The sequence below is a fragment of the Actinia tenebrosa genome, unplaced genomic scaffold (genome assembly GCF_029948245.1).
Source record: "Actinia tenebrosa isolate PJP-AT-01 unplaced genomic scaffold, QUT_ActTen_1.0 PGA_scaffold5__44_contigs__length_20552954, whole genome shotgun sequence".
Classification (NCBI taxonomy): Eukaryota; Metazoa; Cnidaria; class Anthozoa; order Actiniaria; family Actiniidae; genus Actinia; species Actinia tenebrosa.
The window spans coordinates 7,666,150-7,681,863 of NW_028292582.1; the positions used below are offsets into that span (position 1 = coordinate 7,666,150).

At 36.3% G+C, this 15,714-nt stretch overlaps 2 protein-coding genes across 3 annotated transcripts; one reads left to right on the plus strand and one right to left on the minus strand.

Moving 5' to 3' along the window:
• Positions 1-118: 118 nt before the first annotated feature.
• On the minus strand, positions 119-11,491 carry LOC116291322 (phosphatidylinositol-binding clathrin assembly protein LAP). 2 transcript variants are annotated; one of them, XM_089037829.1, is made up of 16 exons: positions 11,255-11,491; positions 11,015-11,157; positions 10,199-10,274; positions 10,007-10,109; positions 9,423-9,462; positions 9,017-9,073; positions 8,227-8,286; positions 7,947-7,998; positions 6,622-6,770; positions 6,472-6,548; positions 6,216-6,375; positions 5,218-5,500; positions 4,692-4,943; positions 3,697-3,938; positions 3,322-3,423; positions 119-2,964 (listed from the first exon to the last, which is right to left on the minus strand). In XM_089037829.1, exons 1-16 carry the CDS (start codon positions 11,373-11,375, stop codon positions 2,953-2,955), a joined length of 1,929 nt encoding a protein of 642 aa, XP_088893955.1. In that variant the 5' UTR covers positions 11,376-11,491; the 3' UTR covers positions 119-2,952. The 2 variants fall into 2 exon arrangements, with proteins under 2 accessions (XP_088893955.1, XP_088893956.1); XM_089037830.1 differs by lacking the exons at positions 119-2,964; positions 3,322-3,423 and adding an exon at positions 3,537-3,587.
• Positions 11,492-12,571: 1,080 nt separating this feature from the next.
• On the plus strand, positions 12,572-14,892 carry LOC116291309 (uncharacterized). The gene is made up of 7 exons (XM_031698475.2): positions 12,572-12,715; positions 12,832-12,900; positions 12,976-13,042; positions 13,750-13,798; positions 14,028-14,094; positions 14,289-14,347; positions 14,561-14,892. Exons 2-7 carry the CDS (start codon positions 12,882-12,884, stop codon positions 14,789-14,791), a joined length of 492 nt encoding a protein of 163 aa, XP_031554335.2. The 5' UTR covers positions 12,572-12,715; positions 12,832-12,881; the 3' UTR covers positions 14,792-14,892.
• Positions 14,893-15,714: the final 822 nt, after the last annotated feature.

Below are 15,714 nucleotides of genomic sequence, written 5' to 3' on the forward strand. Positions count from 1 at the left end.
CTACAATTCCAAATTGACTTAGTTTTTTTCTCAATGGCTAATAGACCCATGCTGATCAACAGTTCATCTGGGTAATCTTACACCTGGATTCCACGCTAATAATAACATACAAACAATATGTATTCTATCTGGTGCATTTATTTAACTTTCTCCATTTAAAAAATCATTATGTTACACTGGTTGATTGTGTTTATATACATCTAAACTGACTTCATTATTGCTGTTCAGCCACGTTAATTAACTTATCTATGGTCAGACAACAAAACAAACAATCTTTGACCAGTTATCAGCTGTTGAACCACAAACTCAATGGGCAAACACGTGATGATCACAACATGTTCAATGGGCAAACACGTGGTGATCACATGTTCAATGGGCAAACACGTGATGATCACAACATGTTCAATGGGCAAACACGTGATGATCACAACATGTCCAATGGGCAAACACGTGATGATCACAACATGTCCAATGGGCAAACACGTGATGATCACAACATGTCCAATGGGCAAACACGTGATGATCACATGTCCGATGGGCAAACACGTGATGATCACATGTCCAATGGGCAAACACGTGATGATCACAACATGTCCAATGGGCAAACACTTGATGATCACAACATGTCCAATGGGCAAACACGTGATGATCACAACATGTCCAATGGGCAAACACGTGGTGTTCACAACATGTCCAATGGGCAAACACGTGATGATCACATGATTATATTGTTCATCCCATGAACTGCCCATATGTAAAGAGTAGACCATGTATTCATATGATATCTAGTGAACTTCACTGATACAACTATGGCTATTGACCGTACCAAGGTTGAGGAAAAAGATGAGTGGAGTTGGCATTACAGTGCATCATGGGGCTGCTTTAGGGGACATATTTCCGAGATAACTCTATTTTGTCGCCTTAAACAGCACACAATGCAATGCAATACTAACTCCACCCAGTTTTCCCCCCTCAACCTCAGAATGGCTAACACTACTCACTGATGCTTCAAACTACAACTTCTCTTTCTTTTCTTGTGACTGTAGTTTGAACATCACTGAACAGAATAAACGATTATTTCATGCCATTTTAACCAAAAAAGAAATGTGAAACAGTCATTGTAAAGACTTAAGCATGCCTGACTATGGTGTATATAGATCAATAATAACCTTATTGCATTATAAGTACCCTATTGTAACTATCTGTAATAAGTCACATCAGGAACAGTACAAGGCATCACAGACACACTCTATTGAAGTGCTATCAACAGTCTTGTGGAATCCAGCTCCAAAAGACTGAATGCATATTGACAACAAACCAGTCTATGGGGAGGGGAGGGTGGAGGTGTTGGGTGACAATACCTTGATCTGTTCATGATAAGACATGACAAACAACTCTCGTCTATTAATGACAAATACTCTGTTAAACATCAGTAATACAATGAGTTAATGAATACAACATTAAAATCATAAGCAACAAAATAGAAAAACTTATATTGAAAAAGAATTTGTATCTTAGAGACAGAAAAATCTTTTTCTTTCTTCAAGACATTTTTTAAAGTTCAACTTGTAATGCACTGCATTCAAATGTCTAAAGAAATATGTGGCAAAGTTATTTGATAGAATGCATGCTTGTTATTACTTAATTCCTACAAATAAAGTACCAGTTATACTGAATTGAAGAATCGTTGTCGGGTTCAGAAACATAGAACATAAAAGCAGAGACTGAAACGGCACATGGGAAATGACATAATTATATTATAACTTATTCATTTGTGCCATCCATGCAGTCGGTTTAGAATGCAAAACGGGCAATTAAAAATAGTGGATGATGCCACGGGTTGCCGGTCACAGCATGCATCTAATAAACATACTTCATGTGCCATTTTGGTCTCAGCTTCTACGTTCTATGTTTCTGAACCCAACAATGATTCTTCAATTGAGTGTATACATCTAGACTGATTTACTACAGGTTATACTGACAATGAATATCACTCATAGTAGCTATGGGTATATTGTATCTGTTATATTAACTGATCTAACATACTCCAACCCACAACCACTCTAAAAAAACACTAACAGTAGAAAAATATTCTTATCAGGTAGGATACTGACATGAAGAAAGAAAGAAAATCCAATAAAATCAGGGTTGAAAATAAAGGCTGCTTCATAGCCAAACATGATGTAATACCATTAGGATAGATAGATAGATTCCTTTATTTAAACAGGGTATTTCTCTCGGTATTTACGAAACTGTAAAAACCTGTTATCAATAAAGGCCCTATGAATGATCAACATGAGACCAGTTAATTTGACCAGTCCATGTGACCAGTCAAGAGGATTGGCCTGTATGACCAGATTCACTGAGCAGCCGTTATTTTGAGTCCTGTAGTTTGATACACAGAATCCTGTTATACTACTAGTTTATACTACCCTCCTCTATTGCTATAGACCATGAATGGTTTTGATACAAACCCCTATGGTACAGTCTATTATGAAAAGAGATTACAAAAGTGAATGGTTATGGATTATGATCATAGAGTATTGACTGGATTATACACAAAGCAAGATATGTAGTAACCATTCTGGCCCTCATTTCCTAACAAGAGAGAGAGTATTGTTGACCAGGGAAGGAAGAAGACTCATTGTTTTATTGTCTATTTAAAGTAGTTCAAGCACTTGAATGCCTCCGCTCAGACTTACTAAGATCTCATAGTTGGTAGGGGTCAAGACAGACAGACAGGCAGCCAGTAAGAGCAATGAGTCTGACAGGTGTAATCTTGCATTGTTATAGAGTATTTTTTCTGCTTTTTTTAAATTGAATAAAGGGAATCTCTTTATATCTTTATTTAATCCTCCCACCCGTTCTTATGTTCATATTACCACACATGCACTTATCGACTCACAGCAGTGACAAACAGTATCGTAGTAGAACCATAACTGGATCATCTTGTTAAAATCGTGCCTGAAAATAATAATTGTCAAGCAATCAATGAAATTTTCTTAGTTTATTACTCATTTACTTATTTATTACTTTATTACTCTGAAGGACTAATGTCTGAAAAGCTGATAGTTCTAAATATCAAACATCTTATTCACTTACCACTCTAAGGGTGAACGGATAATTTAACAGATAATTTAACGAAGCAAATCAACAAAGAATTTAGAAATTCAATTTCTGTGTAGGGAAGAAAGCGACAAAACCAAAGAAAAACCTCCGAAGGGTTGACGATGATGATAACCATTGGCATGACTACAGCAGTGGGAGGCAGTATATTTTTAACATATTAGTGATCCATGTATACTAGATAGTATGACTCACCTGGGAACCAGGTATTGGTCCAAAAGGATCACTTGGTTGCTGTGGTTGACCAAGGTTTGATGGTTGACTTCCAAAAGCTGAAGGAAACATTGCTGGATTCCCCTAAATATTACAAACATAATCAGTTAGCAAGATGTAGAGTCATTGCTGGATTCCCCTAAATATTACAAACATTATCAGTTAGCAAGATGTAGAGTCATTGCTGGATTCCCCTAAATATTACAATATTATCAGTTAGCAAGATGTAGAGTCATTGCTGGATTCCCCTAAATATTACAAACATTATCAGTTAGCAAGATGTAGAGTTATGAACATCCGTGAGCAAGATGAATAGAGTCACCACATCCAGTAGGTATATATCTAGTTCATACTTACCCCCATTTGCTGTGGCATGCCTGTAGGCATTGCTGGCTGTCCAAATGGTGGTCTGTACATTCCCTGCTGAGGACCTGCTCCCCATCCTACCTGTGCAGGGGGGACAGTAGATCTTGCCGGTTGTAGGTTCTGCTTCTGCCAGTTTGGTCCACCAGTTTTTTGCTGTGGTTGTGCTGGTGTCCATTGATGTTGTCCTTTTTTAGATGCAGGGCTTGTTCCTCCATTGATTACCATCAGGTTATCTACAGCAACAAGTCATATTCAAATACTCATGACGGTAAGTCCAAACAAAAAAAATAAGTGTGTTTCCTGTTGTGGACCGACCCTAATTTTCTTGCCAATTTTTGCCGACCCTAATATTTTTTTCATTCCCAAATGCACCACAGGGCTCCCAGTAAGCTCATTTCCACTGTTGTATCAGTAAAACTAAAAAAACACCAACCTACCAACCCCAATTATTTTTCTCATGCAACAGGAAACACACTTATTTTTTTGTTTGGCCTAATATCATGAATCCAAGGAAAACAAAAGCATGTTTTTCCTTTGACTACCAACAATATGACATGCTTCATAGAGATGCTTGCTTAGATCAATTTGGAAACTTCTTGCATAGCTTGCAATCCCGCAAGCAATTTGCAAGAACCATAATAGTCCCCTTCACAGTTCCCTGTGCCATCTTGAAAGGTAGCCGTGCATCGAAGCGAGATGAAGAGTGAGCTTGCAAAGATACCTTGGACAATTATTCACGTCTCTATAAATGCAAGCTCACCGTTCATCCAACTTTGGTGCAAAGGCACGGCTATCTTTCAAGATGGCGCAAGGAACTGTGAAGGGGTCTATTCAGATTGGTTTCCATTCACATTTGATTTTCTCTACACATAAGACACGAGAACTAATGTTGGTATTCCATAACTTGCTACCCTACCTCAGACTTGGTTTTCTCTACACATAAGATATGAGAACTAATGTTGGTATTCCATAACTTTCTACCCTACCTAAAGACTTGGTTACTCTCTCCAAACTAGACATCAGATCACCAGTTCCTTTTGCACTATCATCTTGTGTTTGTTGCTTCGTAACCAGGTTAGGTGCAGCATTATCTGCTGCTACAGGCTTGAGTACACCAGTATTCGATGCTGTGCCTAATGAGCTGACCGGTGCACTACCACCAAACACCTTGTCGAAGTCAGCATCACTGCCTTGTGCTGGACTATCAAAGAAATTGGGGGCTGTGGATGTTTGAAAAGCTAGAAAACATAAACATGGATTAATTTGAAATCCATAGAAAGTTTGTCACGACATCTATGTAACATATTACTGTTTGCACAGTATAAGTAATAAATAATACTATTAATTATAAAGAAAAAGTATGGTCAGCATGTTGGATGAGGTAACAAAAGACGTCCTCCATCAATGCAGCAATATTGTAAAATGATGGCAGTCTTGAAGACAAAAGTGTGTGTACATGGATGTCTTGTCGTCATCTTGAGGTCAGGTGTTGGTAAGCAAGACAATACTCACCAGTTGAAGGGGCGCTAACAGGTGCATTACCCCATGGAGAAGGTCCAAAATCAGCCATTCCTCCGGGCTGCATACCAGGGAAGGGTTGGCTGGGAGGGAAATGAGTTGACGGAGAGAATGCTGTTTTGGCAGGCTGCTGAGGTATGGATGAAGCAAAGGATGCATCTAACTGTAGTAGGTCATCACTGGGCGTCGTTGCTTTGGGAGGTGCCGCAGCTGCAGCAACAGGAGCAGCAAAAGTAGCACTTGGAAGTGTAACACCAGGTGAGATATTCTTCTTGGCCTGGATAAACATTCATATTATCAAAGATATAACATTTGTAGGTCACAGCATTTGGCATCCAGGCCAACCTTTTCTTAAACTATCAATCCTGGTCAAAGTAAATACTAAACACCTTTCTTTTATGTTTCTAATGACATTTTTAGATTTTATGTACTTAATGCTATTATTGGTAAACAGACAAAGAGATTTTTCTGCTATTCTCTTCTCAGATAAAGGTCTAATAAACAGAAAGAATCGCTGATGGTAATGTATAGTAGTAATAAATTATGCGTTCGGTGTGTGTAATGAAATAGAGAGAATAAGAGAAAAATATCAAATGTCCTTGGCGGGAATTGAACCCACGTCTTCTAGTACTCTAGTCCGATGTGTTAACCACTACACTACAAGGACCAACCACGCTGGTAACGCAGCCAGAATATGAAATGTAGGGTATTCGTGAGGATCCCAGGGCAATATTTTTTCTCTATAGGTAAGTTGAACACCGTAAATATCTACGCAAAGAATAGAAATAGAATAGTAGTATTATATTATGCGTTCGGTGTGTGTAATGAAATAGTAATGGTCCTTTAAGTAAGTTTGCCTATTTCAGGGGAGTGGGGGGGGGGAGGAAGAAATAGAATATGAAAGAGGAAAAAAAATAAAATGGAAACGAAATGAAATAGAATGGTAGACAAATGAACTTTAAGTATTTATAATAAAAGAACAGAAGTGGTACCTTAAATGCTTCCATGCGCCTCTCCTCTTCTTCAATCAGTTGTTTTTTCTTGTCTATTGAGGCTGTCGTACTTGACTCTTCAAAACCTGTTCCAAAGCCACTTGAACTGAAAGCATCTGCTGCTAGCTTTGGTACTGTGATAGCTGGAATGGTTAATGGCCTAGGGAAGATATACATTGTTTAATTACTCAAAGCTTGACAGATCTTCTTGTGAATCAATGTATATTATGATGTAATTAGGAACAATTCAACTCACTTGTGACTAGAAGTGGTTTTTCCTTTCTCCAAGGCTTGATAATGATTTTCAAGAGCATCAAGTAGGCTATTGGGTGCCTGTAATGGTGATTGAGAATATTCAGGTTATTAGACAGTGGCCCGTCATCTATTATATATGATGTAATCATACCTTGCTTAGGTCAGGAATATCTTCTTTTTCAAAACCAACATCTTCTGCTGTCTTTAAGAAGTCCTGTACTCTATCCATCCTTGTAACAAACCTTTTGTAGATTTCCAAGCCTGCTTTACACTCCTTTTTATTCATGTCAAAGTATTTCTCTGTTGATTTGATAAGATTATTTAGTTAGAAAACAACTCCTTTGAACACAGTGGTCATCCAGTGTATGCAGAACCACACCCACCTCTTGAACCACGTACAGTGTACCTTAAACCACACCCACCTCTTGAACCATGTACAGTGCACCCAAATCCACACCCACCTCTTGAACCATGTACAGTGTACCCAGAACCACACCCACCTCTTGAACCATGTACAGTGTACCAAGAACCACACCCACCTCCTGAACCATGTATAGTGTACCCAGAACCACACCCACCTCTTGAACCATGTACATTGTACCCAGAAACACACCCACCTCTTGAACCATGTACAGTGTACCCAGAAACACACCCACCTCTTGAACCATGTACAGTGTACCTTAAACCACTACCACCTCTTGAACCATGTACAGTGTACCCAGAACCACACCCACCTCTTGAACCATGTACAGTGTACCCAGAACCACACCCACCTCTTGAACCATGTACAGTATACCCAGAACCACACCCACCTCTTGAACCATGTACAGTGTACCAAGAACCACACCCACCTCTTGAACCATGTACAGTGTACCCAGAACCACACCCACCTCTTGAACCATGTACAGTGTAACCAGAACCACACCCACCTCTTGAACCATGTATAGTGTACCCAGAACCACACCCACCTCTTGAACCATGTATAGTGTACCCAGAACCACACCCACCTCTTGAACCATGTACAGTGTACCCAGAACCACACCCACCTCTTGAACCATGTATAGTGTACCTTAAACCACACCCAGTTCATTCATTTAGCTCTTTCTTGACCACATCCAGTAGAGTATACCCTGAACCACACCCACCCTAACTGGCAAACCACCATTACTATGTAACAACTAAATATACAGTGCAATAATCTTTATAGATTTAAGTAGGCAAACATGAAATAATTATCTTACACACAGTCCTTTAAACTTGCATGGCAAATAAAGATTTCCTGGGTAAACAAGGGTGGATCCAGCCCCCTTCAGCAGAAAAAAAAAACAAAACAAGACTTAAGAATGAGATGCTTTTTTTATTGTTTTCTGTTGTGTTGACGGAAGAAACTCAATTAGCCCCTCCTAAACTCAATTAGCCCCCCCCCCCCTAAAATTTTGTCTGGATCCGCCCTTGGTAAATATAGATGGTACTCACCCAGAAGGTTGATGATACCATCATTATAACATGCAAATAGTCTGATGAGGTCCTGTTGTGGTAAACCAGATTATTATTAGTATTATGCACACTATGTCAGTATGTAAAGTATTACATTACAGCAGACAGATACTACATGCTAATATACTACCATGTTACGAAACATCAAAATATACAAACTGCAGTTTATTACTAGACAGAATCTGATTCATACTATGATTGCTATCAGATTCTCACAAGGGATATTAATAACAATTAGTAAAAATGTGAAGTTAGTTACCTTGAACAGAAGGACAAAGGCACAGTTAATCACTCCATTAGACAGTTCTGTTGACTTTACCTACAAGTACAATATATATACATACATACATAGGTAGAACATAGGTGATTATTATATCCAACCAAAAAAGAAACTGTATTTATGCCTGATCTCTGCCTGGTTATTTGTATAGCCAAGCATATAGAAACAAATTAGTTAACAAAAAAAAAACACATTTGTGTCGATAGATAACCGTGTAAAAGTATTCCATTTAAAAAAATAAACATTTAATTTTATCAAACTCCCAAAAAAAAACCTTAAACAACCTAATGATAATCAAAGTCAGGGCATGGCTTGGGCATGGAAAAACCCTTGAATCAAGGAAGACCTAACAAACTGTAATAACAATCTTGAAATGAAGACCCTAGAGGTGAGATGCAAGTGCACTACTGCCAAGTTAAACCACCATTGATTTCACAAGGGGTAAAAACAATGACTAGCTGCAGTCGATCATGGATCCAAGATGTTATGGGGGGGGGGGTTCTTTTTCATGCATTTTATAGACAAGCTATAATTTTAATCATTTTTATTCTACTTGGCGCAAAGAACATGATCGTCTTTACAAAGGGGGATACTATGGAACCATCCCTGGATACATTACTGATCTAATATATCATAATACCATTTCTCATTTTCTCAACTTTTGTTGCAATTTAATCAATAATTCACACAACAACGCAAAAGAAATAACACATCCAAAGCTACATGTTTAGCAACTCAAATATCAAACACATAAAAAGTGGATACTCACATCAACTTCCAATATAGCATCAATTTGCTTCTGTAAGACTGGCAATGCTTGGAGAAGCTAAACAAAAACATTAATATTAGATTATTATTATTATCAAGTAAATCTAAGTATCAAAAATACATTAAGGCAAGCTTCAACACACCTTTGGCATAATGTTTGGCCATTTCAAATCATGTGTCAGTCCCTTGAGTATCATTTCTTTGTTTAACAGTTGCTCATGAGAAGACACATGAATATGGACACAACTCAAACAAAGAATCTTATTCTCGAGAGAATGAAATGAGGTCTGAAATTGGGAAAACATTACACCCCAGCTAAAGATGTCTATATATTTGCAATAACTATAACGATACTAAAATACATCATGTTATCATTATTAGTATGATGATGATGATAATTATCTAACCTTTGTAGAATCAAATGTTCTTAGCACTCCATCTTGTTTCCTACAAACAAAAACTAATAGTTTAAAACATGATGCGAAACAGTGATAACTCAAAAGATAAACAGTAGCTAGTCAGGTCTCAAACCAATTATCTATTTAATACTAATCTTATCACATTATAAAATTATACTTTATCAGTCACTACAATATTGGCTTTGATATTTTTCATAATAAGATCATAACTTTATTTTTCCTTCTAGGAAATTCTTTTCAAAAAGGTTTTAATTTGCTTGCAACATTTAAAGCTGCTTCTTGTAATTGTTTTTAATTTGTCAAAAAATGGTTGAATGATTTTTAACATTTGTCTGAGTGCATTAAATTGGATTATTGATGATGTTTTAAAACATGAAAATCAGGATTTATGTACATTGTTAATTTTAATTAAGTGATGATGTAAATCATTCTGAAATGTCAGGAAACTGTTTTAGAATGTTTTATTTATACATTATAGATTATCGTTTATTTCATGACCACAAGCTATATTATATTATGATTAGTATAAAGGTGTCAAATGAATGAATGGATTATTCTCCCACTTTACCTACCCTCTTTTAACTCGACAGAAATCATAACCCATTTCTCTGTAGGAAGAAGCTTTTTCATTCAAGTAGTTGGAGTATCGTCGTACAAACGTTGACATGTCATATCCTTTAATAAATAAAAGCAAGCCATTCATTTCATTAGCGATGATTATTTTCCATCAAAGATGAATAGATTTTTTATTTCAATTAACTCACCTTGAACTCCACTTTTGTCCAAGAAATTCTGTAGACTAAAGCAAGTGGTGCTTGAGGCCATGTACTGAATAAACCTCTGGAAGAGAATGCAGTACTTAAATCATACATGTTGATTGACTAAATCATACATGTTAATTGACTAAATGAACGGAAAGCAATCTGATGCAACAGCAATGAAACCAAGACGACTGAGAGAATATTATTTTTATCATGTTTCATGTTAAGATAAATTGATCTGCTCATGTTACAAAATGACATGTGATGTTGCTAAGGGTGTTCTTGTTATTTTTAATATTACTCCATTTATCGCATCTAGTAGTATTATGCATCCTAGCTTACTTACAACAACACATACTCGGCCAGAAATTCAAGTTAAGCAAAGTGGAATTCGATTTAACTTCCTTTGTCATTGAGAGCGTTTTTGTTTTTGTACCAAATAATAAAAGAAAACAGTTCTAGTCACGAACTAGCAAAATACTCAAAGCTGTTTTCAAGTACGAGGAATAATTGATTGAATCTTCGTTTCCTAACTTGAATCCCATGAAATAACATTCGAATTCAAGCGAAGAATTGACAGTGAAGAAGTGAGCCGTTATAATACAAATCTCTAATAATCAGTCGTAATATTCAAGACATTTTAGCTCGTACCACACACTACCAGACACTGATACTAAACAAAAATAAGCCTCGAAAATGTAGCGTTTTCTTCGGTATATTTGACTCGATAGTAATTTACAGAGTAGTGCTGCATTAAACTATTCATCATGGTAATAGGTAATGGTGTAATCTTAAATAAATCTTAATGCACATACTAACCCCATTGCCATAACTCATTAAATGATGGAATGTACAGAGTGATTTAAACACCACAACCCAGCTCGAGTTTGTACATCTTTCGAACAAAATATCCGCCAGGTTCGGGATTGACACGTTGTCTGTATTAGTACATTGAATCAGGTCTGAGATAAAAGAAAAAAAATGGCATAAGTTTGTATAAAGGAGTAGAGAAGTTGTTAGTTTAGTTTGACAAACAAGAGAGTATTAATAACAACTTACAATCGATGTGTTTCCTCTTCGGTCCCATCACTTCACGACTCGTGGCTTTACAAGCTATTTTAGCCAAATTAGACCCCGTGATAGAATGCCTGGCGGCATCTAGTTTATCTACGACGGACATTTTTACAATTGGCTCACGAGAAAAACAGCTAAACCACTTGGAGCCCAAAAGTAACTGAATACAAAAAATATTCTCAAAGTCTGCGATACAAACCAAGATGGCGTACCTTCTTGATTAGTCACGTGACATCCTGACAAAAATGTGACGTAACCACTGCCATTGAAAGGGTTTTTCAGATAATATCAAAGACTTCTAATGATTCAATACTTATTGATTTTATCGGGTTTGATAACAATCGAGTAAACATGAGTCTTGGAATCTGTGAGGATCAAGGAGTATGGAAGTAATGTAAGCTTTATTTGTCTGTTTACGTGTCTGTCTGTCTGTCTGTCTCGGCTTGTCTAGCGGCTGTCTCCAACAATGAATGATAGGCTGTCAAATCAATTTAGATTTATGTTATTAATCGTTTTTGCTCCAACCAATCAGTGCGCATCATCTAAGAATGGTTTCCTTTCGCTATTTTAAAATCTATTTTAAAACGCTATTTCAAATATTTGGCCTGACTTGAATCAGATTTTTTCAGGAAAAAATGTTCAGAAAATATTTTTAGATTATGAAGGAAAATTTCTGGTAAGAATAAGCGATAACTTAATCTAAAGTCTTATGGATACCGCGCTTTTTCTATTTCTGCTCCAATGCTTTGGAATGCCTTGCCACTGCAAATTAAATGTAGTACATCTTTAAATATTTTCAAGAGTTATCTCAAAACATATTTATTTCGCAAAGCTTTTCATTGATCATTCGTTAAATCTTATTGACTTTTAGATTACATAGTTTTTTGATTTTGATATTACAGATATTGTTATTATTAATTATTATTTGCTTGTAAAGCGCTTTTGGACATTTTAGGAAAGGGCGCTATATAAATAAGATATTATTATCATTATTATTATTATTATTATTATTAATGAGAAAACAAGAGAGAAAGACCAAGATAACATTTCATAAATGATCTATGAATATAAAACTTGATAAAAATACGGAATGTGTAAGAAAAACTGATAATTAACTCATTGATATGGCAACCTTCATTGAACAAAAACGTGATTGGTATGAAATCAATGGCATCTCATAAAATACTAAAAGATTGATTAAATAAAAATTTGATTTACAAAATTTCACGTGATCAAGGCGATTCCCCGAGGGCAGGGCCCAGATGGGCTTCCTGTGTATTGAGCCCACAGTCTCTACCGCTGAGTTGCACACTACAGACGGACAGACCTTCAAGTAGATGAAGGATACGACAGGAAAAGATTGAAAATGAATTACCATCAGATCATTTAGATCCCTGTTTTATCAATCCTTATCAATCTTTAGACTACAGAAGAACGTATTTAACGGTTAGTAGACAGTAAAGTGAGAGTTAAAGTTAATTTAACAGACATAGTTTACTGGCGTCCATTATCATGCAACAGTATAGATATATATCAATAATCTTCTTATTCCTCTATCTCAGATAATCATGTTGCCTTTGTACTGAGAGTGTTAGGACTAACGGCCAACAGGATGCTGTCATCTGCATCAGGTTTGAAGCATTTTAGTTGATAACATCATATATATAATTTTATCTTTTATAACAATAATGTTTCCTGTATTGTAGGAAATGCTGTAGAGAGAGAAGGAAAAAGGTTTATTTGTGGCTATGAGGATATAAAGGAGTTACATGAGTAAGTATAGCCTAGAGGTCAATGTGAAACATTATCACCCCTTCTCGATACCAGGTAATATTTATAGTCAAATGTTCCTTTGCCTACAAATGGTATTCCTCTTGGCCCCGTCGGCCCTCAGCCAGGAATGCCTGCCAGGTAGGCTAATGTTATTATATACTGCCCCTAAATGGGGTGCATAGGAGGTGATGCTAAAACATCATCACCTCTCTCCGATTCCAGGTAGTATTTATAGTTAAATGTTCCTATATAATGCCCCATGGTGTATAACGGGTGATGGTGTTATGGCTGTTCAGTATATGCAACATATACCAGAAAAAAATAATATTATCTTCTAACAATTGATTCAAAAGTTAAATGTGTAACAAGACCTATCTTTGAAAGTTGATTTGCTATTCCAACCACTTCCTTCTCCCAACTCCCTTCACACACACCTATATTTAATTCTACTCCATGGTTTCATCATTGAGTATATTATATGCAGAGCTTAAAATAATGCATGGTCAGCTGCTGGTCACAATGACAAACCAAATAAGTTTTACAGTCTTACATGTGAAGTACCTGGTTTCTGGCTCAACATTACTGGTTAAATTGACAGGCACAATTTGACCAGACAGGCTCCAATGCTGAATGACAAGCCGTTATTTCAAGCCCTGATATATGCTATATTGATATATCTGGTCATATTTCTTTTTTTTTTTTTCTAGTGCACCTGAGAATGTAAAAAAGATTTTTAGGCTAGAAAATGCAAATCAGGTAGGCATAAATAGAGGCCACTCTTATTCAATCATGTTTGTGAAGTATAACATGTTATTTATAGAGTTCTATGTTCAAGGAGAGTTGAGTTTTGCTGAGGGAGGAAAACGGTAGAACCTAGAAAACCCTTAAAACACAGAAGAGAACCAACAAGCTACACCATATGTCCTTCCCAAAAAACATCAAAATGTTATTAAAGGTTAATGAATGAAATTGGTTTGTTTTGTAGCGTGATAAAAATAAAGTAATAAGAAGAGAAATAAAAGACAAATATGATGGATATTCAGAAAGAACTGGTATGTATGATGATTATTGTATTTAATAATCTTATCACAAAATGGATACCTTCCATATACATGTACATTGAAGGATGGTATAAGATTGGCAGAACTTGGTGACCAAGTTAATAGATCATATCCACTATTCCCTAGATACTAGGCGATGGAGCATGATACTTATATCTAGTAATCTGTTTTGTGTGTTTAATTAGTTGCAGAATTAACACTTAAAATCAATACACTGCAAAGTCATTGCAAGAGATTGCCCAAGGTAAAGACTGATCATAAGGATAAATGATTTGTAAAGTTTTTGAGTTTGTGAACACTGGGGAAGAATTCAAAGGGACAGTTAGTGTAACAGCTGATAATGAGTAAACCTTTTTTCAATATGTTTGCCAAAATAGATGTTCCCCAGTTACATATTTACTTCTTTCTTTTTGAATAAAATACAACATAATCTAACTTGTTTAATCTCATGTTTCAGGACAAGCATAACAAAGTGTTTTTACAGTGGCTCACAGATCAAAGAAAAAAGAAACTCAAGTATCTAGAGAAAACCAACTTTGAAAAATACCTTGAAGTAATCAAAGAGCTAGATATACCACCTCTAGAAAGTCAGCACACCAAATGGAACAAATACAAGTTCAGAACATTTAAACTTGGTGTTGAAGTTAAAGCAAAGAGAAGCTTTTTGGATCGTAGAATAATAACATGAGAAAAGGTTTATTTTTTCTATGTAAATCTACTTCTTACCTGCATTTGCAGAAAAGAGGAATTATGTGTTGGTGTTAATAAATCTACTTGTTTGTTGTAAAACAGTGTGATTCTTATCATCTGCTTGTTGTAAGTTTATGGCTGTAGTCTCCTCAGTAGTCCACCCTTGTCATGTCAGACATGCTTTAAACCACACCCTGTATCGATTGATCAGTGTCCCCCTGTATACTCCTGGAGTGTCAGCTATTAAACCTAGAGTCTAGTTGTTGTTTTCATCTGGTGTGAACACATCAATTATGCAGTCACTTTTTTCAAACCACAATTTAAAAATCTTCAAGGAAAATCATCCTCAATGAACCACGTATCCGCAAATTTGTGTATTCGCCAATTTTTTTTGCGGATACAGCTTGCGTCCACACATGTCCGGAAATTTTTGTATCCATATCCGGAACTTTTCGGAAACGGTTTCTAGAGTGGAAGTTTTCGAATACGCTCCAAAAGAAATTTCCGGATACGTGTGGACGGTGAAAAGGATTCAAATGCGCTGTGTTTGGACCCAAACATTTTCGTATCCATTTGCGGATACGTGTGGCACGGGGCCTTAACCTAGAGTCCCCTCTGGCTATTATTACTTCATAATATTTAAAAAATGATAATTAAAAATATGAAAAAGAGAAGCGAATATTCGAATCCTATCGTGAACTGCTTGGGCCATATTTTTCTTTCGTTATTTCTTTTTCATTTCTATCTTTCTTTTTCTTTTTCTTTTTTGATTTTGTTGTTGTTTTCTTTTGTTATGTAGTGGTTTTATTTTCTTTCTTCTATTTTATCAAGTTTCTTTCATTCTTTCCCTTTTCTCCGGTTCCCATTCATTCACTTGATTCTTCTGCTCCTACCCAGAATGCCATTGTGGCCGGGTGTAGT

Bases quoted from the DNA above. Each gene is read 5' to 3' on its own strand.
- LOC116291309 (XM_031698475.2), top strand. The intron at 13,799-14,027 runs GTAGGCATAAAT...TTTGTTTTGTAG, and splicing joins GGCTAGAAAATGCAAATCAG to CGTGATAAAAATAAAGTAAT. The intron at 14,095-14,288 runs GTATGTATGATG...GTGTTTAATTAG, and splicing joins TGGATATTCAGAAAGAACTG to TTGCAGAATTAACACTTAAA.
- LOC116291322 (XM_089037829.1), bottom strand. From the start codon at position 11,375: ATGTCCGTCGTAGATAAACTAGATGCCGCCAGGCATTCTATCACGGGG. The intron at 10,110-10,198 runs GTGAGTTAATTG...TATTTATTAAAG, and splicing joins GGACAAAAGTGGAGTTCAAG to GATATGACATGTCAACGTTT. The intron at 9,074-9,422 runs GTTAGATAATTA...GTTTTTGTTTAG, and splicing joins GAACATTTGATTCTACAAAG to CTTCTCCAAGCATTGCCAGT.